The sequence below is a fragment of the Uloborus diversus genome, chromosome 9 (genome assembly GCF_026930045.1).
Source record: "Uloborus diversus isolate 005 chromosome 9, Udiv.v.3.1, whole genome shotgun sequence".
In the NCBI taxonomy this organism is placed as follows: domain Eukaryota; kingdom Metazoa; phylum Arthropoda; class Arachnida; order Araneae; family Uloboridae; genus Uloborus; species Uloborus diversus.
Window position 1 is genome coordinate 112784758 of NC_072739.1, and position 25314 is coordinate 112810071.

The window sequence follows — 25314 nt, forward strand, 5'->3', positions numbered from 1 at the left end:
TTTAAGTGCGTTATGAAAAGTGTTTAGTATTTTTTAAAAAATTCAATTATTAAACATACAGACCCTCGTTTTACGCGGGTTTATTTTACGCAGTTTCGATTATACGCGGTTCAAGATTTGACCCCTTTATTTTATTTTACGCGGAAGAGTTTCGGTTTTACGTGGACGAGGCAATGCAAACAGATAAAAAATTTTCTCCTCTTTCAAAATCTAAACTCTTTAAGATTTCAGATTACACGTAATAAATTGCATTTTGGAGTGCTAATAATCGAGCTTGGGCCACTGGAGATATTTTAAGCAATTGGTTCCAAAGCTCTTTCCAGAAGTAAGGTTATTAAATTCACACAGTTCAGAACTCACTGAAAGAAGAGCTTTTAGGAGTGACAAAGGCGGCCAAAAAACCAACGAGGATATCGACATAGGTGACACACAACCAAAAATGTTCACATTGAAAATTTTGAGCCATTCCTAGACAATAGAAATTATATTTCTGATTTGTTAGTGAAGGAAGATTCTATCATGGAAATGACGCAAGTGGTCATGGATGCGTTAATGCTCTGCAAAGAATTACAGAGTAAAATTCTTTTTTTAATGACTGCCAAAAGACTATCATTGCCAGCTCCTCTTTATAAACAGAACACGAAATTAATTTATGTTTTCTTTACGCATGTTGTGCATAAAAATCGATATAACGTCGCCTCAGAGCAACAGTAATAAGACATCTAATCCCAGGAATAACACTTAGATATCCTACAGCTGATTTGAGGCGACGATAATACACATTAAACTTATTATACAATTAGTCATCACTAGAATGAAGTAGTTTTTTCATCTACTCAACCTAACCCCTACTGTTAGGTCTCAATTAACGCGGTTTCGATTTACGCGGCATTTCCGTGGAACGTAACCCCCGCGTAAAACGAGCGTCTACTGTATTTAACGTGTTTTGATTTATCTAACAAGCGTTATTTTATGCTTAAATTTAATACCGACTCTCCATATCTTCAATAAATCAGCAAAGACCATTTTCTTTTTTAAATATCTTAAATTGTGTATTTTCAGAGTCTGTCGTTGTGTGCGTTTCCATTTTTACCTGCTTCCAACCTCTTCTTCCCTGTTGGATTTGTTGTGGCTGAGAGGGTTCTTTATGCTCCAAGTATGGGATTCTGCCTGATAGTCGCCCAGGGTGCTAATCTCTTAGCAACGTATGTATATTTTTCCAGCCGTTCCTATCAACGCAACCAGTAAAGTGTAAAAATACGAATTACGTTAATTGGATAAATAAATGAATAAATAAATAAATAAGTCAAACAGGTATCAAAAGTAATAGCCTTCTTTGTCAGTACCTAGAGAAGACAATAAACTACGTGCGGAGTTTATGTACTAAAGAGTGGCAGCTTTAATTCCTATCAAACTTCAGCACTTGCTGCGCCACGATAGTCCAGTGGAGAGACCGGAAAATGCAACTTCGAGACTATGTATTAAAATCAGAGAACTATGAGGCATTGCAAAAGCCACATTAAAACAATTTTTTTATATTTTGTGTAAAATAAACTTCAAAAAGTCCAGCTCCTGAACAGTGGGAGTCTGCAAATATAATTTAGAATTCGAAAAATTTAAAATTGTGTCCTGTGTTCCAACAGCAGTTAGCTATTGACGACTTAATTATTTATTGCTTCTTCACATAATTGTTCTTTCATCCTGTATTTCAAAGCCCACCATGTTTGCCCAATATATCAAAAAACACATTCGCAGACAATGTAATAAATACCGCAGTGATAAATTTGTTGAACAAGACCTATAAATGATTGAAAGAGTCATTTTATTTAGAGGTCTTAAATTAATCCTAAAGTTATATTGATTGAGTGTAAGAGCAGTTCGTTTTGAGAATTTTGGATAGAACGGTAAGACAATGAAATTGTGAGAAAAGTAGACTAGGCTTAAGCTGTGTTGCGACCTCTATCAAGAGCACATTCAAACAAAAGTTGAGTTCTTCACTTAGAAGAGCCAGGTTTGAACAAATATTGATTGCGCGCTTGACAGATGTATGGTAGGCTGCAATTTTCGTCATGCTCAGTTTGATTGGTTTTGAAGGCATATCTTTAATATTTAATTTCTTTCTTTTCGTTGCTAAGCACTGATGAAGGGGAATTGCCTCGGAAGGCCTCTGCCCATTTTAACCTTTTTTATTTGCGCCAATTGATACTGCTAGTGTTATAACAGTTTTATCACCAAGTATCCACTTTTAACCAACAAATAGTTTAGTTGCTGTTGTTGTTGTCTAGTGACAGCTAGGTTTGAAAATTCGATTTGCTGTGCTTCGTTTTTTCAAATACACCTTAATTTGGCGGGAAGTCCGATTTCTCCAGTACACACATGCCATAATGACCCGTATATAGGGTAGGTAGGCAACCATTCACAGCAAAACACATTCACCCAAAGAAGGGACTAGGACAGGAGAGAGAGTACATTCATGCCCAAGTCGGAATTCGAAACACGGACCACCCCATCCGCAGTTAGACTTCACTGATTACGATAGACAAGGTGGTCGGCAATAGTGCAGCTGAGATGTATAAATAGCGTCGTAATATATCTGCTCTCAGATATGTTGTAGATCCTAGAAATACTAAATGATAAAATAAGTGTACTAAAGCGAAAGTATTAGTTACACGTTTCTAGGCGTTAGGAGGAAGCTTTTTAGCAACACAGAAAGTTCTGAGCTTTCGACGATAAATATTTTGCATAAGAATACTTCTTCATAAGCTGCATCTTAGAGTTGAAGCTTCAAAAACTTTTTCTCTTTGAAAAAAGGGTTCCTTGCAACCATGGCTGTAGAATCGGAAGGAAAATAAATTACTCAGAGTCCAAGTTCTAGAGTTTCAAAGCTCTTGATATTTTACCAAAACTCGACTCCGAAACTTTCGAAGAGCTGCAGACTCGGAGGGAAAATGAGGGACTCCGACTGATTTAAAGCCTTCTACTCAGACTCCCAACTCCAAACCCATAACCCAAAATGAGTTCGACGCAGACTCCGCAGCCCTCCGAAACATGTCTGGAAAAATTTTGCATTTTTATTTTTTAATAACATTAATTTTTTTTCTTTATGTTTCTACCAAAAACTAAATATTTTACTTCTTGTCGTAAGAGTATTTAAAAATACATAATAGTACTTTGATTCATGACTTATAATGTTTATAGAGTAGGCACTATTAATAAACTTTTCTTATGGGAAGGGAAACCAGTTTAGACTGGTCAAAAATCCATTTTTTATGTCACAAAATGTTAGTAGAGCTATTCAAGAATATGTTGCCAAAATTTCAATTCAAAATTCCGTTTAGTTCCAATGCTATGAGCACTTAAAAAAAACTGAAGATTGGAAAATGTTCACAGAGAGAAGTTTTTTCAATCGCGTTTTTCTCGAAACGACTTTTTTTCAACTGGTGTGCATTCTAACACAAAACGCTATAGGCCAATCGTTCCGAAATTTTGTGTTCTTTATTCGATCACAATCTATGTGACTTTAATTCTGGAATGATATTATTATTAAAAATATTTTTTAATGCGAAAAAGGTAAACAAAAATGGTAGAAAAAAGTGAATTTTGTGATCAAACACCTGAAAAGCATGAAATGTTTTATTTTTTTAAACCAGAATTAGGTTCATATTCTGAGGAAACATGTTGTTAACGATGAAAAAAAAATTGTAACGTTTACAGGTAAAAATTTTGCCTTCGGGAATGCACACCAGTAACAAGCTCTGATGGCAACCATCCATGGACATCATCTTCTAACTCTTCTATTTCTGGCAGAAATAACTTACACAAAAAATTACAAAGTATACTTCAAAATATGAATGAAATATCCTTCAAGTTTGAATAATTATGATTATTCCTTCCCTGTGGAAGAAATTCGCGAAAAACACAATTTCTGCCTCCTAAACTGGTTTTCCCCCTCAAACTATATTTGACTTGCTAAGTTAAATAATTGAATTAAATACAGAAATGATCTTGAATTTTCAGGCGTCGACCGTCATTGATTTGGTGCTGCATCGGCGTGCTCATTTGCATCCATGCCGCAAAAACTGTTCGCCGAAATATTGACTGGTAAGTATATATGCTTTTGCTTCTTTAACTATAAAATGGGATAGAAGTACTAGTATTCAAACCAGGCCCGTGTCCAGATTTTCATAAAGGGATGGGGTTTCAATCTTACCAGTAGGGGGGGGGGAGAATTCAACCCCCTTACAGCTTTTAGTTTTACGACAAATTGCCGATCCCAGTATGGCGTTTATTCACCTGTAAGGACTGCTGTATTCTTGAAGGATACCTCTAGCTGTATAAGTTACCAAAGTATTCCTTCGTTTCACAAATTCGCTTTAATCAAACTTTGTTTGCTTCTTTTAAATTAAATCTGTTTACTATGTAGTATATTGCAATGAGTATTAAAAACTCTTCTCAAATTCTCTTATAATGTAGAAGGTATATCAGGTTGTTATGTTCTGAAATAATGCTTAATAAACTAAACAAGAAAGAGCTCTTTGCAGATGCAAATTACATAGCGAAGCACAATCACTAATGCATATTCATAGATGTAACATATGCCAAATTCACCATAAGCTCCTTAAAATAAGCAATATTCTTTCTTTGCATTGGTTGATCATTCAGCGGTTCGTCCACCATACTTTTTCCGAAATATTACATCAGTTTGTAAGGCTTTAGCAGTTGTAAATCGCAAAAAAACTTCAGAGAGAAAATTAAAATAAAATAAAAACGCTGAACGCAAACTTTCTCATTAAAGTAAATTTAAGTCAAATATACATTTTCTTCATTTTGCTTATTTTTTCCCCAAGGGAGGGGTTTAAACCCTAAAACCCTCCCCTTGGACACGGCGCTGATTCAAACCCCTATAAATAGCGTTACCCTATTTTACATAGGACAAATCCGGACTACTTCAATGAGAACAAGATGGGGAGCAGTACAATGCTTCGTCAATCAAGTTGCGGATATAAATCGCTCGGCTATTTTTTCATTTCTTGGAATTATACAGGGTTTTCCAAAACGACCGCATAAACTCTACACAGCTAGATTCCTCGTTGGGACTAAATAAAAACTGTCCAGAGAAGTGCTCCTGTACGATCAATAATAGTTTACGAGAAAAATACAAACAAAAAAAAAAAAAAAGTATGACGTCACTGCCGGTGTAAAGAAAAAACACTTCATTACACATATCAACAACAATATTTGCATTTATTTCCAGGCGATAATGTTTAAAACGTCATTACATGTACTTGTTGTTATACGTAATGTACGTACACTGCTGTTGATATGTTCAATACAGTTTTTTTTTTTTTGCACCGGAAGTGACGTCATACTTTGTTTTTCGTATTTTTCTCGTGACGTACAGCAACGCTTCTTTGGGCAGTTTTTATGTATCCCCAACGAGGAATCTAGCTGTGCAGAGTTTATGCGGTGGTTTTGGACACCTTGTATAGAATTTATAAACGTTATATTTGGGTCATTCCATACAGATTCAACGGACGAGTGAGCTCGACCATTTTAATTTTTTTGAAACTCATATCCCAAAAAGATGCATATGAATGATGTTTAAAACCACTTTTATTTTTCTCTTATCTTAACCCTTGATTTTTAAGAGGTCATTAAAAGTCATTTTCGTAGTCAAAAATGGGACTTTGAGACCTTTGCATTTTGGCCCAAATCGAATTGAATAACAATCATGGCAGAACATTTTATATTTTGATGTTAAAGTGCATACGATAATAGTCTCACAGACTGAGTTATGTAGCTGTAACTTAATAATGAAAATAATGGCAGCAGGTCAAAGTTCAAGGTCAAATGCAAAATTTTTACTCATTTCAAAGGGTCATAACTCGCTTGGAAGATAAAAACACAAAGTGAAATATGGCAAAAACTAATCACTGGAGTCACACTAATGAGAAAATATAGCTGTAATTGTGTGTTTGTTTACCCTTTATAAATTACAGCCCCTCAAAGATCAGAAAATTGAGAAAAATGACAATTTTAGACCCCTGTAAACCAAAAGGGGATGGAATTAAAAACAAAATTTCTTGGCTAAGTGAATATTCCATTCAGGTACTATACATGTTATATATATTATTTTGTGTATTTGGTTTGTAAAAAAGATACAGATCTTTGAAATTGAGCAATTTTGCTAGTTAATTTACGCACTAAAACAGAAATAAATAGTGTGAAACCTTCATTGCACTTTCTTAAATGGCCTATATAATATATTATACTGGAAAAACATATTTTAAGTACAAAAAACTGTTTTAATTTGATAACTTAGAAATATTTGGACATGAATGAGTAGTTCATACTTGATTGACAGCTTAAGTAGTTAATTTATAGACTATCTACACACACAAATTTTCAATACACACAAACATATGCTCTGTACATTAACATATCTAAATTGCCTTAAACATATGCAAAAACATTATATATACAAAATTTAAATTTTAAAAAGTGCGTTTTTTATTTCTTGTTTGAGTGTAGTTTTGAAAAAATGAACTCACCTAGTAGTCCTATAGTTGTAATGGTGACTCAAGTATATAGCGTTTTGGAATGCTTTACCAAGGCACTTTCATAATTTGATACTTTGAAAATGTACTAGGAGCAAGACAATGACATGAGTTCTAAATTTAGTGATCAACACAAGCTGTGTAATAACTTTTTTGGCAATAATGAACATTTTCTTTTAATAATCTTTTTAGTAACACACTATTCTTCATACCTATTGCTAGGGGACAATAATTTTACAGAGATAATATGTAAATACGGTGGCATAAAGCAGTGATTAAATGTTGTATTTTGAATTTTATTTGCAGAGTCAAACCTTTCTTGCAGCATTTTTTTCAGCTAGTTTAATATACTGAATGCTCACAAGGATACATGCAATGTTTAGTAGCAAAAATGCAGAAGGTATGCATTTCTGTAGGAATTAAAATGTGACTTCTAGTAGTTCTTTGCAAGCTAGTCTTAGTAGTATCAATTCTTTTTACGGTTCTTCTGGTTCTGTAACAATGTCCATTATTGTGTGATACTGCATATAAATGCCATTCAGCTCTCAAGTTGACACCCGTTTCGTGATTACATAAATTAAGAAAGTTCTTTCTATTTTTGTTGTGTATTTGAGTAAAGTATTTCAGTACGCCACATGCTGTGTCACTACCAGAACTACTACTGTGTGAGTTCATTTTCTTAAAACTACACTGAAGCAAGAAATGAAAAACGCACTTTTTTTTTCCTTCAACTATGTAGATAATGTTTTTGCACGTGTTTAGGCAAGTTACATAAGTTAATGTACAGAGCGTATGTTTGTATGTATTGAAAATTTGTGTGTGTAGATAGTCTATAAATTAACTACTTACGCTGTCAATCATGTATGAACTACTCATCTATGTCCAAATATTTCTAAGTTATCAAATTAAAATGATTATTTTTATACTTAAAATATCTTTTTCCAGTATAATATATTACATAGAGCACACTATACGTAATTTAAGAAAGTGCAATGAAGTTTTCACACTTTTTATTTCTGTTTTAGTGCGTGAATTAACTAGCAAAATTGCTCAATTTGAAAGACCTGTATCTTTTTTAACAACCAAATACACAAAACAATATATATAACATGTATAGTACCTGAATAGAATATTCAATTAGCCAAAAATTTTATTTTTAATTCCATCCCCTTTTGGTTTACAGGGGTCTAAAAATGTCATTTTTCTCAATTTTCTGATCTTTGAGGGGCTGTAATTTATAAAGGGTAAACAAACACACAATTACAGCTATATTTTCTCATTAGTGTGACTCCAGTGATTAGTTTTTGCCATATTTCACTTTGTGTTTTTATCTCCCAAGCGAGTTATGACCCTTTGAAATGAGTAAAAATTTTACATTTGACCTTGAACTTTGACCTGCTGCCATTATTTTCATTATTAAATTACAGCTACATAACTCTGTCTGTGAGACTATTATCTTATGTACTTTAACATCAAAATATAAAATGTTCTGCCATGATTGTCATTCAGTTCGATTTGGGCCAAAATGCAAAGGTCTCAAAGTCCCATTTTTGACTACGAAAATGACTTTTGATGACCTCTTAAAAATCAAGGGTTAAGGTTAAAGAAAAAAAAAGTGGTTTTAAACATCATTCATATGCATCTTTTTGGAATAAGAGTTTCAAAAAAATTAAAAATGGTCGAGCGCACTCATCCGTTGAATCTGTATGGAATGACCCATTTATGTTTTCAACAAAATACTGTAGAAAATTTGAAAAAAGAAAAAAATAACAGTAATAAAAATAATTATAATAAATAGTTGCTAATAAATAGTTGTTCGAATATTCAAACATGATGAAATTTTTTTCAGTTGTTACAGAGAAACGTTTTTTCATTTCTCTCTTACGTCGAATTTGTTCCCTTTAATTTGAAAAAAAAATAAATAAATAAATAAATAAATATGTTTTCAGTTGAAAAAATGATTTTCCCTGCAATTATTTCATTTGCAACAGCAGTATACTCATTACTAACGTTACCAGTTCCCAGAAAATAAACAAAATATATTCTTTTTTACATTCACACAAGTGCCAGCTCTTCATTTCACTAAAATCAAAATGCTTAAAGAGCAGTTTTTTGTGTACATTCTACATTGATATTACAATAATATTTTCCAATTATTCAATTAAGTCTTTCCTTATGTCTCAATATTTAATTTTGAAAGGCATATGAAATATTTTAATGATCGCCAAGAATACTCTCTGAATTCCTGACCATTTAATTATTTCTACAAAACCTAATTTTCCGTCAATTAATTTTCAAAACTTTTACTTAAGTTTAATGCATATATTTAATATTCATGAATAATTCTACATATTACAAAGTTGTTCACTGAAATGGTAAAATGAGCCTAATTTAATTATTAGAAGATCATTAAAATTTAAATCGAATAGAATGTCGAGTAGTCGAGTCTCAGAAATGAAAGACATTTTATTCGAAATAACTAATCATCGAAATCCTCCATGAGTTAAATTCTTTCGGTTAAAAATGTTCATGAATTCTGTTATAAAATTCTTTTTGGGAGAAACTTTGTTTTGAAAGGATTCCATTGAGAAAAGTAAACAGAAAATGATGGTAATTAATAAAATGAATTGTAATGAGCTCAAAATGAAAAGCATTTAAAAAAATACATGTTTTCAATTTAAATTAATTTCGTTTCGAAATGATATTACATGTGCCTTCAAGTTCTAGTACTGGTTCAATTACTACGAGTAATTTTATTTTATGGTCAAGTTTAGTAAATTCGAAAACAGGTAGATTACTACTTGCAATATATACCAGACAGCCCGATTATCACATCCAGTGACTGCAGATTCGTTATTGTTAGGACTCCTCAGTCTGGAATAGTGGGTAAATGAGCTTAAGGCAGATATGATCTTATTGAAGCTGAAAGCACCAACAAACTGGTAGATAAAGTAAATTTATCTCACCAGCGAGTTCCCGCCCAATGGTGCGGTCCAACTCGTAAATTAAAGGCAAAGGTTAGGAATTTAAAGTTAAAGTTGCAGTTAAAGTCAAGCTAATGGGTGTTATGAATATGAATTTTTCATCTCATTTTGCATTTTTCTTTTAGTTTATATCTCTTTAAATGCAGTAAAATGTAAATCTACTAAAGATTATTTCTATATCTTTTCAATAAAATATGTACCATTACCCTGTTAACTAGGTGCGACGAAACATTTTGTCAAACATGGACTACTGCTGCAACGAAATGATGGAATACTTTGTCATGCAGGACTACTGCCGCAGTGGACATGACGAAATATTTCGTCATGGGAAGACTACCACTGCAATGGGCACGACGAAGTATTTCGTCTAGTTGGACTACTATTGCAATGGAATATTTTGTCACACATGGATTACTGCGGCAACGGGATGGTGAAATATTTCGTAATGCATGGACTACCACTGCAGTGGCCGTGACGAAATATTTCGTCTAATAGGACTACCACTGCAATGAGCATAACGAAATATTTTTTCTCAGATGAACTATTACTGCAATGAGCATGACGAAATATTTCATCATGCATGGACTATTTCTGTAAAATGCATGGCGAAATCTTTCATCATAGACGAACTACTACTGCAATGGGCATAACGAAATATTTCGTCATTCACATATTTTTACTGCAAGGTGCATGACGAATGATTTCGTTACATGGACTGATGTTTCAATGGACGCTATGAAGTTTTCCGTCAACACGAACTACCGACACCTTAAGTCATAAGGAATTACCGCAAAAAACATCACGAAATTTTTCACTATGGAATCTTTTCATAATATTTTGAATGTTTTTTATGTTTTATGTAGTCTTTATTTATTAAATACTAGCTTGGTTAAATGTCATCATCTTTCTCACGTTCTTGCAATCCCCAGAGCTCTATTCACGAAAAAATGGCCAGTGGATACATCACCACTGTCACTTATCTCTCACCACTATCAGTTCTATCACCTGCTCATGAAAGTGTAAACAATATGACTACTGTCTGACCATCGATTACAGGGAAAGGCTAATATCCGGTTTATAGGCGGAAATGGACGTATCTATTGGTTTATAGGGATGTTAGTTGGTTTGATACCATGAGCAGATCCAGGGAGGGGCCATGGGGACCATGGTATCACAAGCATCAACACGAAAAGATCGTGTTAAACTGCGGGTTTGGATCTACAATGGCGAAAAAAAAAAAAAAAAAAACCTTCGCCAGAGTAACTCCGAACCTCCTTCTTAACATTATTGGAGATAATGTTTGTGTTTTTAAGGTTTCAATTTCACAAAATGGGCGGGGGGGGGGGAGGGGGTTGCCCGCGATCCTTTAATGCTACGAAAGACAGTTGAAATGCATTTCTAACATTACAAATCAGAAAAATTTCCTTAGATGGCCCCTCAAATCTCTCCTCTCTCTAACATCATTAAAGATCGTCTGAAACTGCATTCTTAAAACGACTATTTCAAAAAATAGACTGGGGAGCGCCACTGAACCTCCTCTTTCCTAACATTACCAAAGATTGTCTAAAATACGTTTTTAAGACTTTAAATTCGAAAATTTTCCGGGGGAGAAACCTCTGGACCCCCTTTACTTCGGAGTTAATATTGTACTTGGGGTTGGTTCATATCGGCTTCCTCTTAAATCAGAAGTCCTATATACTCGCCTCAGAACACAATAGTGATTACAGGAATACCACTTTGAGGCCACGATATATGCACACGTTTGTTAAGAAAAGAGGAAAATTATTGGAAAGGTTATACAGCATTTTTGTTAAACTTGCGTCGCCTAGTGAAAATTCCTTAAAAAATGCTCTAGTTAAAGGTAGCCCATATTGGTATTTGTAAAATTCAAAATTTTTCCAAAGCATCGTATTTTTTCAAATGGCTCCCTCCGAGAATTCTGTCTGGATCCGCCTCTGTTTGATACAGATGCGCACTTTTACCTCTATTATTTAGCCTAGTTTTGTAAAAATGAAAATTTGCTCTCAGCAACATTTTTTTTAATCTAAAGTATATTCGATCTATATTCTCACGGCAAAAAAAAAAATCGATTTATTTATTCACAACAAAGTTTTGAGCTTACCATTTTGCTTTTACATTCCCGAACGAAATAGAAACATTTTATTTTCTTTTTGTTGTTTTCACAGTAATTATTTTTGTTTATCCTCATTTTATTTTAGAGAATGCCATAAATGAATAAGGCCCTAGTGACATTATAAAACCCGTGCATCAAAATCCCATCGTTATTTTCCCTTATCCCCTGCTAGATTCATTCAGATGGAATCGTCTTTACTTGGCAGATTGCCAAATTACATACAAACCGCGGTCAAACAGTATCAAATAACCAATTAAAACAGTAAGAAGCGAAAGATTGTAGGTGCAAAATTTAAACTTTGAGGGCAACAAATCATATGAGAGACTCTCTTCTGTTTGGGGCAAGAGATAGTACCAGTTGCCCTGGTAGTTGCTGCTACACAGCACGATTTAGAAAAAAAAAATCAATGAAAGCCTGCCTAGGATTTTTTGTGTAGGATTTTTAATGTTTTACTCTAAACTTTAAAACCTCTACTTACCTACCGTTGCATCTCACAATCTCAATGGGGTTGTTTCCATCAGTTAAAATTACTACTTTTTGTCAACAAAGTTGATAGAAAGAGCAAAAAAAAAAAAAAAAAAAAAACATGGAGCGAGGAAAACCTTTTTTTTTTTTCAAAACGTTTAATTGTTAGTTAATTTTTTAAAATGTCAGATTTTTCAAATAAGGCGATGTCTTTATGACGTTACAAGTGATGAACTTTGGCACACTCCACTGGTGCACTGAATGCTTACGCTTGCTGTCTACCGCGTTTCCAGGTTATGATAATTCAGAAGTGAATTAAATATTGTGCTCTACGCTTGCTATCAACCATGTCGTTGCCAGTACATGTGAGTAAAGAAACGAATTAAATATTGCGCTCTGCGCTAATGGCATTTCATCACTTGTGATGTCATGTGTAGAAGCGAAAAAAAGGAAATTGAATCTCGCACCGATTAAAATATTTTTTTTAAACATTAAACTTTGTCAAATTATTACCTGTTACCCCATTAATACCTATTCTCTTCTTTTTATCTTGCATATAAATGTTAAATATTGTTTAGATAATTAATTTTCTGAATTTCTATTAGGCAAAGCGAGTATTCCCTATTCCTTTCCGGATTAAAAGTGAATCAACGTAATGCTAAGTTGTACAACAACGTCGGACATTGCTTAGAAACTCAAGGTGAACATACCAATGCCTTAAAATATTTTCACACCGCAATAAGGTAACTATCACCCATTTCACAAAACATGTTACTTCAATATAAATATACTTGTATCAGAAATGATTTTAAAACAGTGCGTTAACTCTGTAGAAATGTTGATTAATTAAACTCTTTTTTTCGTAAAGGTTGAAAAATTTTTAGTGATTCTTATTTACCTAAAATTTACTTTTAGCGTGGAGCCCGAAGATATTGGTGCTCATATTAATGTCGGTCGAACTTATACCCACCTTGGTATGTATGAAGAGGCTGAGGATGCATTTAAAAAGGTGAACACTTATAGTTTTATCATATATCTTTCTTATAGTTTTTCATATAATTGAGATTTTCCCATAAAATATTGTGAAGCAAAATCACTACTATTTGAGCAAAATTGTGTATTTGTTCATAATTAGCTTTTTTAGTATATGGTGCAAGATTTTTAGCATCTTTTTTGCGAACGGTTTATTTTTTCTTCTGATGATGAAAGACACAGTTTTTTTTTTTTTTTTGTTATCGATTGTAAAACAAAAATAAAGATTTTTCTTTTTAAAAATTTTTTGTTTTCGATCAGTTTGCTCGGTGATATTCATGTTAGTGAAGAGGTAAAATCTGTACCTCAGAGCCAGAGGAACGTAAGTCACATTATGATAATTTTGCAGTAGAGCGAAAAAACAGAAAATAATGATTTTGTTTCCTAGTTGCAAAGCTATTATATGAATTTCGCTACAAAATATGACTGTTAATATTTAAAAAAAATGTCTTCTTCATCCCTTGTTGGTTAATTTTTGCACGTCTTTTCAAGTATTTACATAATTGAAGAATAAATGATTCCTTGTATCAGATTTGGTCTTACGTTGTTGTGGTTTTAATCAAAAACAGTTCCGTACCTGAGGGCCAGACTAACGTAAGTCACATTAATCTACTTTGAACGAGTTTGTGAAAACCAGGCCAGTGGGTTTGGATTGAAAATGATCAAATCCAACTCCAGGAATTCTAGAGCCTTTGACTCAGACTCCCTTTACTTCAAAATTATTTCGACTCCGACTGACTCCATAGCACAGAGTTTCGGACTCGGAGGAAAAATGACCAACTCCAATTTCGACTCCTGTATTTTAAACCGTCAAATCCCAGCGCCGAATCCGACTCCTTTACCCCAAAATCAGTTCGACTCCGACTCTGCATCCCTGGTAAAAACTAAAAGGAATGATTTCATTTGCGTAGTCACAACATAATTGTTAACTTTTAAAAAAAATGTATGCTGTACTCCTTATGGGTTCATTTTCGTACAATTTAAGAATTAATTATGTAATTAAAGATTAAATAACTCATTATATCAGAACTGGACTTGTGTTACTGTTGTTTTACACCAAACGCTGTTTTAAAAATGTTTAAACTGTTTTACAAGTAAACTGCAAAAGTTCATAGTATAAATTTAACGCTACTTAACCCAAAAAGTAATCGACAGTTAGAACATTAACATTCTCAAAACATTAGTCCAGAGCAGTTGCATCATCTCCAGGAAAGTTTCCTTCAATTTCTCCACGTGGAAGATTTTCAGAGTCAGATCTATACTCTAAAATAGGAATCCCCTGCGTTTAAATTAATAAGGTCTCTGTATTTTTCATTACTTATCTTTTTCGTGGTTATTCCTTATTTTGGAATTGCCTTTGGCATAACAGCCCTTTCTTATTGTTCATTTCTTTTTAATTCAACTGCTAGAAAGGCTTCATCTGAAAAGCTGGTCTTACAATACAATTTGCTGTTTCCTTTTTGAAGCTGCAACCAAACTGCATTCGATATCAAAAATGGCTCTTCATTAGTGTTTGTTTTTCTTGAAAGAAAAGGAGCTTCTTTGCTTCTCAAATAAATAAACTGTAAGAAGTCTTCAAGGCTCATCCTTCTTGCAACAAATGGGTTTTCTTTCTCTTGAACATGAACTAATAAAATTATTTGTAGTGAAGATAGTGTGTGTGTGTTTAATTGTTTTTAGATTGCTCTATAATACTATGTTTCCCATCAACTTCCATGTGAGTGTGTCCAGAAAGCAGAAACTTGCGGTTTATTTCTTTTAAAGTCGAAATGTTGTCTAACATCCATAGGTAAACGAAAATATTAATATTCCTATTTTGGTCACTGCAATTATCAGTCCATACCGTTAAGTTTCTAGAGGATCTTCAGATTTTTGAAGTCATTTTTACACGTGAATAAGCATGATACAATTTCATTTCCTCGCCCGTCTGTTACGTCATATCAAATCATACACCAAGTTTTATCGATGGTTGTGTCAAGAATAGTACGATTTAATGTCCAGAGTTTTCTTGAGTAAAAACTTTGAGATCTCTTCAAATCTAGAGTAGGAAGGCATTTTTGGGTAACAGACATAAAACACTGTCCTATCTTTAATTGCACAGCCTTTTAGTTTATGTTCTCCTTTTCACTCATATCTGAATGAAGCTTCTCCCAAGTGTTTTACTTTTCTAACTTAAATTTCGCTGCGTTTTTCAACAAATCTTCCCTTATTTAATTCACAATCTAATTTGTCACAAATATTACAAGTGTCGTTGTCTGGTAAGTGGAAGGATTTGAAGTCTTCTTTGAAAACGTTTGAATATACCCACTTTTTCACTGCTTATTTTTTTTCTTTCACGCACTCATCGACGTATAGTTAGTAGTACACTTCAGAACTGTTTAGGTGATTTCCCAAGTACAGTCGAACCTCCATATATCGAACCACATATCGAAATTTTCTATATATCGAAATCCCAGCAAATTTCTATGTTCATTACATAGAAAAATTGTTTCTATATATCGAAAAAATTTCTATAGATCGAATTTTTTTCCGAGACATTCGTAGATTTTTTTTCTTCTTTAGACTGTTTGTCTCATGAAAAATAAAGGTTAGGGGAGAAAATTATGTTCACTAAAGGTTGCTACGAAACTCATAAGGAATCTGGGGTTGAAGGGTGTGTAGGTCGTTGTTTCGTTCTAGAATTCTTAAATTCCCTCAAGTTATTTCAAATATCTTAGTTGTAACCAGTAACATTGTAAAATCAGTTTCAAGTCATTCCCTTTTGTTTGTTGGTTATCGTTCCTAGTCGTTTTAGCTGCAGTAAAAATCATTCAAGTTAAGTAAATTAATTTTTTACTTTTCTCTCGATTTGTCAAAACAAAAATCCCTCAATGTTGCGGATCAAGTTGAATTGACAAAGAATGAAGATGTATAAAGCGCAAAAATGTAATTTCTGTTATTTTTTTAAATTAACTTTCAATTAATCCGATGCTCATATAAATTAGAAATTAGGTTTCTTACACGAAAATTAGCTTTAATTTTAATGTTTTAGGAGATTTTTCGGACAAAATAAGATCGTTTCTATGTATCGAAATTTCTATACATCGAATTTTTTTCCGGCAATTTGCTACTTCGATATTTGGAGGTCCGACTGTATTTACGTTTCGATCTTTTCTTGCTGTGGCGGCTTTCATTCACTGGAAACTTCAAAATGTTTGTTTTGATTATATCTAAGCTATTACTTGTTAGTTTATTTACAGGAATACGTCTACGCCTCTGATCTGGTATCACCAACGTAGACTCGCTGGCTTTTTCGAAAGCAACTCTCATAAGGGTTTCAGAGAGAGATAGTGTATTAAAAAAAGTTTTGCAAACTACTTCTTTGCTGTTGTTAAAATTTAAAACAAATGTGTGGCTTCTGGTTTTGTTTCCCTTCGCGCCGTCTCTTTTACATTGTCTAGAAACAGGCCATTTTTTACTTTTCCGTCCTTTTACTTTATTTTGCTTTTCATTTTTTTCATTCCTATCACAAATCATTTCACAATAATTCTGTTTAATTTACATTTCTTTAACCAATATTATTCCTCTAATGACAGACGATATTTTTCTCAACATGCATTAAGAAATAATTCAGAGCCAGTTGCTGTTAAGTGGACTTACGTTTTTCTGGCTCAAACAAAAGTTGGGACTTACGTTCTTATAGCACCGGTTAAGTTATAAAGGAATTTATTTTTTAAAATTTCATTGTCATGGCTCTATGCGGAATAATATTATACACAAAATGCAGTAATAAACGGAAAATCGCAATTTTTGGATTTACGTCTGTCTGGCTCTCAAGTACAGAAATAAGGAGTATTTTACGGAAAAAAATATTAATGAAAAAACAGTAATGACATTAATAATTTTGACTTTGTTTGTGACAGATTAAACTGCTCGGAATCAAAGATTGCAGCCAGGTTTTGATACTTTTCTACATAAATTTCACCCTTGAATTTTGTATTCACATTAAATATCATATCAAAAGAACAGCAATGAATCGAAACACCTTAAAAAGAGATACTTTCATACGCGAAACAATCATCAAAAAATAAGTTATCCACAGAGTTAAAAATTTGAACAACATTTAATAGTTAAGCAAAACATACAACTGAAAAAAAATGCAATTGAAAAAAAAAATCTTTTTTGTGTAGGTAAAATGAAAATTAAGAATCTATTTTTAACAAACTCTTTTAAGTTCCAAGTAGAATAAATGGGAGATTTGTTCCTTAAAGTCCATGATAGAACAAAGACAGCAGTTTTTAAATAGCATCAAATGTCACTTTCAGGACCCCCGTCACGACAAGGAAAGATAGTGTACATATTGTAATGGGCTTGTTTCCTTCAATCAAAAGTACTACTTTTAGTTACTGAAATTGATAGAATAAGCAAAAAAATAACATGGAGCCAGGAAAAACTTTTTTTTTCCCAACAATTAATTTTTATTTCATTTTTTTAAATGTCCGATTTTGGAAATAAGGCGCGATCTTTATGACGTTACAAGTGATATACTTTGGCACACTACTCCATTGTCGCGCTAATGTTTACACTTCGCAGTCAACCGCGTTGCCAGGTTATGATAATTTGCGCTGTGTGCAAATGCCATCAGTGAATGGCATTTCATCTCTTATGATGTCATGTGCAGAAGTGTGAAAACTGAATTTTAATCTGCGTATCAATTAAAATAATTCTTAAAAAATATTAAACTTTGCCAAATTATTTAAAAAATGTTTAAATCCTATGTTTTTAAGCAGGCTCTTCCAAAAAAAAAAAAAAAAATACTTTTAAAATTTCGGACTCAATCCTATTATAAAATAGAGCCTTTTCTGGTCGTCAGTGAATATAAAATGTAAGTTAATGAGCACGAACTTAAATGTGTTCCATCTCAGATTCTATGTCAAAAACAGTTCTAATTTCTAGTTTCATCTTACGCAGAAATTTACACGAGTATTGCCCCACTACCAAATTAACAAATATATATTAAATGCTTTCTTAATAATATCTGCGTTGTTAAAGTAGTGCAAAAAAAAAAAAAAAAAAAAAAAACACTAGAATAAATGGGTTGCTTGAAAAAATAAACAAATAAATAAATAAATAAGCGTCTGTCTCGGCCTCGAACTATCGGCCATTTTCTAGCTAGGCGGAAGCCTGTTCTGCATATGTACGTTTTTTTATAGTTTTGAAACAAAAGGTGCAATAGGCAATCGTCGAGTGATGTAACAAAAAACTTCAAAATATACACTTTCAAAACCCCACAAAAACTTACTTGAAAACCCACAAAAACTTACGTAACCAAAAATATCTCTCCCTTAGAACACTCTAGCATGACGTGTCAAACTCAACATTGTTGAGTATCAAAAATTAGGAGATCTCTTGAAGGAAAGCCGTTGAATATTAGACATTGTATCCTTACAACCAAAGTTTTTTTTTTTTTTCGAAGAAACGGCATAAAAAAGGTCTTTGAAGCTTACATACAATTAATAACGATTTTTAGAATTAAAATCGTGTCATTTTCATTCTAATCAAGTTATTTAAGGTTTTAAAATTTTCTTTACGTACATTTCGAGCCAGAAAAAGAATTTTTCATTTTAAACAACGAATTTCATTCTAAAGAAAGTTAAGTCAGGTCTTAATGTACACATTTGATTACAGGCTAAAGATCTTCTTCCCCGGCCACCTTTTGGGGAAGGTTACGAAGCTCGTGTTGCTCCAAGCCATTTGAATGTCTTCCTAAATTTGGCAAATCTTATTTCCAGGAACGGAAAACGTTTGCATGAAGCGGATAAGGTAATTATTAGGAAGATGATTAGCACCTTATTTTTTTTTTCCTTTTTTTTAAGAAGCTCATCAAAGTGTTTATAATATTTTATTGCCTGTGGTTTGATGCATAGTAATAGGGCACTTAGAAAAAGCAACAGGTGGCCTCTTACCCTGGATTTCTTCCACTCTCAAATACTTATTTAATAAAGACTTAAACATGTACTTAAACCGTTGTCCACTTTATGCCTTTACAAAACCATTTTTAGGGAGAAGTTTCATTTCTGTGGAAGGTTCCAGGGAGTGCCCATAAGGGCTGTTAAATGAAAATTTAGTTTTATGTAGTACAGTAAAACCCGAGTTTTACAGCACTTAAATCTACGGCTTTCCTGCATTTAACGTTTTTTCATTGGGTTCTATCATCAGTTTTACTGCCACAGTGAAACCCCGATTTTACGTTCCCCCATCAAAAGACAATTAGTTTGTGACAGTGTGGTCTTTTTTTAGTTGAAAATGTTTTGCCGATAAATATAAAGATTCATCATGCAAGATGGTGTGTCGGGTATTATGAAATACCCAGTATTCTCAATTCGCCAACGCAACCTTATTCTTTTAAAAGTCCTGATGGTACCTGATATGTCTAAGTCATCAAATTTGTTTCCGACCTATACGCCACTACCTACAATAAAGCAGAAGTCGGCAGAAGCGTTAAAGCTGGTTCTTCTTTGGTAACATCTTACTCCACTGTAAAAAAATTCTGAAACGTTACTGGGTATTTCCGTGTTACGTTTCGGGATTTTAACGGTTTTTACCCACTTCCTGGAAAAATCAAGTATCATTGTCAAAAAGTTTCCTGAATTGCTCCAAGTTGCATGAATGCAGACTTTTTATCGTTGTGAAAAAGATTTTTATCTCCCAGTTTAAAGATTTACTTTACGTATTTATAAAGTATATCGGCTTCAGTACAATTACAGCCCGTCAATGCTAATTAAGCTCCCAAAGGGAGCGAATAAGTATGGGCTGCTTTGCAAGAATTGCAGGTGAGTAAAATTATCGTTACTTACTTGCAATTCTGGCTTAGTTTTGGCCATGTTTGCAATCTTGGAACTTCCTTGATAAATCCGGAAGATGCTAAGCTATTATACCTTCTTAAGTTTACTCTAGTTTTCTAGAGACACAATTGGCTTTGAACGGGAAGATTTCTGAATTTTTCGGGAGGCTTCCAGGATAATATCAGGAAGGTTGCTAAATTTTAGCGGAAAACGTTCTTGGTTTTTCCAAGATATGTTAGTGGCAGAAATTGGGCACATCAGCTGCCCATTATTTTCCAGGAACGTTTCTGAATCGTTTTTATAGTGTCCCCATGTAAAAAAGAGTTGAAGGATCAACTAAGAGATAGTCTAAAATAGAAAGAACCAGAAGAGGACCTTTGCTCCGTAACAGCAAAGGAAATCGAATGTTTGAAATTTTTAACGGTTTAAGCCGTCGGTTTCATAAAAACTGACGATTCCCATATTACACTCTATTTACTATTTTTTGTTAAAAAATGAGAACGAAATAAATGACACTACAGTTTATTACATGTAGTTATAGTATGCACCCTTGTTGATTTGTGGACTTTTATCCAGAAACCAGTTAAGTTATTGATAGAAATATGAATGGTGTTCATTGTTCAATATTACCATCCTCTAATCTATCTGATTAAGTGCTATGATCAAATGTCAGCCATCGCAAGCTTATGATGCGTCATGACCGAATTTCGAATAATCACTTGTGGTCATAACAGTAATAGTTTGCATTAACCTTGCAGCTTGTTATGTCAATGGCTTTTATATTTGTTTGCAAAGTTTCTTGGCAATGACGTCACGACACGCGGAAGAAAAGCCGAGTTAACAGATAAAACGTTACAATTTCAAGCTGCCTACTGACGAATGAGAGGAGATCGTCAACTACTTGTGAACTGTTATTGGTTGGTGCGTTCGATTTAAACGGATGTGATATTCCGCGCTGCACAGCTCATAAAAATGAAAATATTTAGCAGTTTACAGAAATGATGACAAAAAAAAAAAGGTTACATATGCATGAGTTTAACAAATTAAACCGAATTCTAAAGAAAGTGCGAATCTCACCCAAAATTCAGACACCGCACTGGGGACTACTTCTTTCCCTTGGTCTCAGCTTATTTCTCCATTAACAAGGAAATGTTGCAACCGAGTATAATAGCAACTGTGTTTTAAATTATTAATGCCCAACACATGCTGTAAAAAGTTTAAAGCTTTTTAGTGAAACATCTACGTATCAAAGCAGGAATGCCCCGAAGTTAAATTTTCTGGCGGGCGGAAATTCTTAATTTGCCGAATGGAACTCTAATGTTGCCGAATGGAGTTCCGAATTTTGCTGAATGATGATTTTGACAAACCGTCAGACAAAAATTGGCGAATAAGGACATTTTTGGCGGTCACAGTGACCTCCTGTGATTTAGAAAAATCTAATAACTACGAGTAAAAGCTTATATTTGGTTCGAACTTGGCGCTATCTTTCTGTCTCTTTTGGTCACTTTCATCTTTACGTTTCGCTTGTCAGACTTCAACGTAGCAACGACATTCCAAGAATGTGTTCGAACTCTTTTCAGTCAAATTTCGATAACTCTAAGCGTATAACTCGAATATTCCTTATCTAGAAGTTTTCATCGGGTCCAAAGTCTGGAGACTGTTGTGGAAACATCCCATTACTCGAACGTTTTAGCCGGTCTCTTGGGGCTTCGAGCTATCGAGAGTTGATTGTAGTTAGTTTTTCTTTTTATAGCTTTACCAAGAAGCAATTCGAATGAGATCTGATTACATCGAAGCATACATTAACCGAGGTGACATTCTTATCAAACTAAACAAGTAAGCAATGCATTTGTTAGCTTTTATGCTTTTTCTTGCAAAATTATTTTGCAAATTATTTGATATGTTTTTTTCCAGAACTCAGGAAGCTCAAAATGTATATGAGCAAGCTCTACGATTAGATGATTCAAACGCTGATATTCATTACAACGTGAGTACATTATTTCCAGAGATTGAATATTGATTTGCTTATACATGAGAGAGAAATTTATATATATTTTTTTTTTATTGAAGTGTTTTTTTTTTTTTTATAAAATATTAAGTTTCTCGTTCATATGTTCTGAAAGTACACTAGTAACTGTCGAGTAAAATACATACTTTTCATGTCTACCTAAAAAAACCTAATTGTTTCTCTTAAAATATGTACATTTATTACGTTGCTTTGTAAGTTACTGTAAGGAAATGTGGGGCAAAGTGAATAGTTAAGATGACTGAGCTTTTTAAAAATGAACAAATTAGAAATTTGTTTTGAAAATTGCTGTAGGAGAAGGTTGCCGTCAATGAACCACATAACATGTTTCGATTTTTTTAGAAAGGTAATCCAACTTAAATTTCACGTTAATTCTAGGAATAATTTAATGATAAATATACGCAATAAGGTATGAAAATTAAAAATAAATATTTTAGCATGTGGTCCATTCATAGACACCGGTTGCTATGGATGGACTATCGAATTTCTATCGATGGACCACATTCTGAAATTTTAAAATCAATGCGTAACTTACAAATGTTTATAACAGGCGATCAATAAACACTACAAATAGCAATAAGTTATAGAAAAAGAGGTTTATTTTCTAAAATGTTTTATTTTCGGATAAGAGGAACACAAAAAAACCCCAGCACTCACACAAAACACAGTTGTTATCATCACACCTCGTTCATCACTTGTTATTTTCCCAATCTGTGCAACACCATTCTTAGCTAATATCTTTTCAACCTCTTTTGAACTGGTGGGAGTTTTCTGAAACCATTTTGAAAATTTTCGTTCGACTCAAGATTGTACTTGCTATCTAAATGTCAAAGAACTTATTGACCATTTTATTACTGAAACCATATGCGTAAGTCTTAAACTACCAGAGAATATGGTACTAACAGACTTTTTGTCTCAGTTAAATCTGTGGGAGATGTTATTTTTCTCAGCCTCTTGAAAGGCCAATTCCCTCAATTTTTCTGAAGTCATTCCAAAAACGTCTTCTCCAGTTCCAAAATATGATGAGTCACTAATTGCATTCCTATTTCGGAAGGCCTATCTTCTAAATTTCTAATAAGTGACTTGGTTTTTATCTTCCATGCGACTGCTTAAAGTTGCTTTCACGACTCTATATTGTCGGCAAACTTTTTTAAGGTCAATGCCACCATTTCTGTAAGCTACTGTAGCACGTTTCATGCTCTTACTTGTCCCCTGATCATATTTTACTAATTCGTGCATTTTTCTGGAACAGCAAAAGTATTTGAAACTGTATGTTTAAAATTTTTATCAATTTTATTTAAAAAAAAGGTCAGTTGAAATTTTAATAAAGTCAGAGTTTTCATGAATTACTGAGAAACTTCTTTTCATTATTATCACATTTATTTTAAAACAATTGAGCGATTGTCAAATGTAATTGAGCTGAAGTTACAACAATATCTACGACTTTCCATGAATGAAACACTCTTTCAGGTGGTTCATTCGCGAAAACACCTAGCTGTCCAATGACAGCAACTGCGTCATTTTGAATATTCTTATAGGTGTTACTGCTGTGACGAATCATCACGAAACGTGAAGTATGGGGAATTGTACTTGAAGGCACTCTTTTAAATCAATGTTCACGTTTAATTGATCAGTGGAAAATCCAATAATTAGTAAAATGATGGTAGACACCTTTTCTGGCCGATTAACAATATGATGGACTAATTTTAGCTACTTGACTACTCTGCAGTAGACTGTTTTTAGACAAAGGAAGGTACTAAAACTGATCACGCGTCTGCACAAACTCTGGTATGGGAAATATCTTCGCTGTCTAGTCATGGAACCGGTTCATTGACAGCAACCTTCCCCTACATAAATAAAGAACATTGTATTTTATAATAAAATTTGCATTGAAACATTATTTTTAATTTTTGGCGGTAAAATTGTTCCTTCAAGAAAAAATTTCACTTTTTTCACTGGAAAATGTTCACGTTTTTTTTTCATGGAGCAAAGTAAAAAAATGAAATATTTTTCGAATGAACTATTTTCTCTTCGATTGTGAAAAATATTTTTGAACAAATTAATGGGCAATAAAAGGATAATTGAATAAATGAAAAGATAATGAACCAATAAACTAATAAATACATTAATTAATTAATACATGAGGAAAAATAAATGAGCAATTAAAATAGTGGATGAATGAGAAAATGAGTTAATGTATGAATTAATAAAGAATTATTAAATGAAGGAATGTCAATTAATTCATTTAATTTTTTCCTTCATTATTTAATAAATGAATGAGTAAGTGATTTAGTAAATGATTCAAGGAGTAAACAAAATGAACTAATTGTACTTGGCTCCATCCACTTTGCCCCGCGCGCACTTGACTAATTGTGAAAAATATTAAAAGGACAAATAAGCTAAATATTAACTAAATAAATACTGCACCGAATATTAGAAGGTACCAATTAATATTTAAAATGTTAACAACAAGAACTTTATCATCTGATAATATCAAAATAATTTTTAACTTGCAACAAAATGCTACAAATTGAGTATCAATTTTTAAAAATTGCTTGTATTATCATATGCTTTGATTTTTAGAGGTAAGTTTTCTTGATTGGAATAGACTACATATGTCAGTACATAGTTAAAATATAGCCAGGAAAGTGACTCTAAAAGCGGAGTAAATATTTCAATGTTTCACTTTGCCTCACATTCCCCTACTTATCTTTCAAACACATGCATGCATGTTTGAAAGATAAGTACAAGTTTGTTGTGGTTATGCATAGACCCAATGGACATTATTTTTTCCACTATTATTTATTTATGAGTGCACTTCAAAAGCACATTAAAAGGGTAAAAACTTGTAGAAAAGCCTATATATATATATATATATATATATATATATATATATATATATATATATATATATATATATATATATATATATATATATATATATATATATATATATATATATATATATATATATATATATACTACCAGTAACATACATTTCTGTGAAAAAGTTTTCAAATCGCAATCCTAAGAAAACCGTAACGGAAACAATTCAACGACAAAACTCGAAATTGAGCATGAATTTATTTGTAGATTTGATTTCTACATGTTGAGCTATTATGAAAATGAACTTTTCTTGCGGAAAATTGTTTCTTTATGCTAATAAAGGAATACACTACTATCATTTTTACAGCTTAAATTATGTCGAAAATTACCTTTGCTTATGCTTACCAAAGTTTTATTATATTAATACTTTAAGTAAGTGATTCCCTATGCAAATGGTATATGCATT

General features: G+C 32.9%; 1 protein-coding gene across 1 annotated transcript in view; it reads left to right on the top strand.

Moving 5' to 3' along the window:
* LOC129230442 (protein O-mannosyl-transferase Tmtc3-like) overlaps positions 1 to 25314 on the top strand; it is a 108084-nt gene that overhangs the window by 50572 nt on the left and 32198 nt on the right. The window contains exons 9-15 of the mRNA XM_054864841.1: positions 1063 to 1205; positions 4018 to 4101; positions 12746 to 12883; positions 13056 to 13149; positions 18840 to 18974; positions 21750 to 21832; positions 21911 to 21983. Of these exons, the coding sequence (XP_054720816.1) occupies positions 1063 to 1205; positions 4018 to 4101; positions 12746 to 12883; positions 13056 to 13149; positions 18840 to 18974; positions 21750 to 21832; positions 21911 to 21983 (750 nt within the window). The remainder of the gene's footprint in view (positions 1 to 1062; positions 1206 to 4017; positions 4102 to 12745; positions 12884 to 13055; positions 13150 to 18839; positions 18975 to 21749; positions 21833 to 21910; positions 21984 to 25314) is intronic.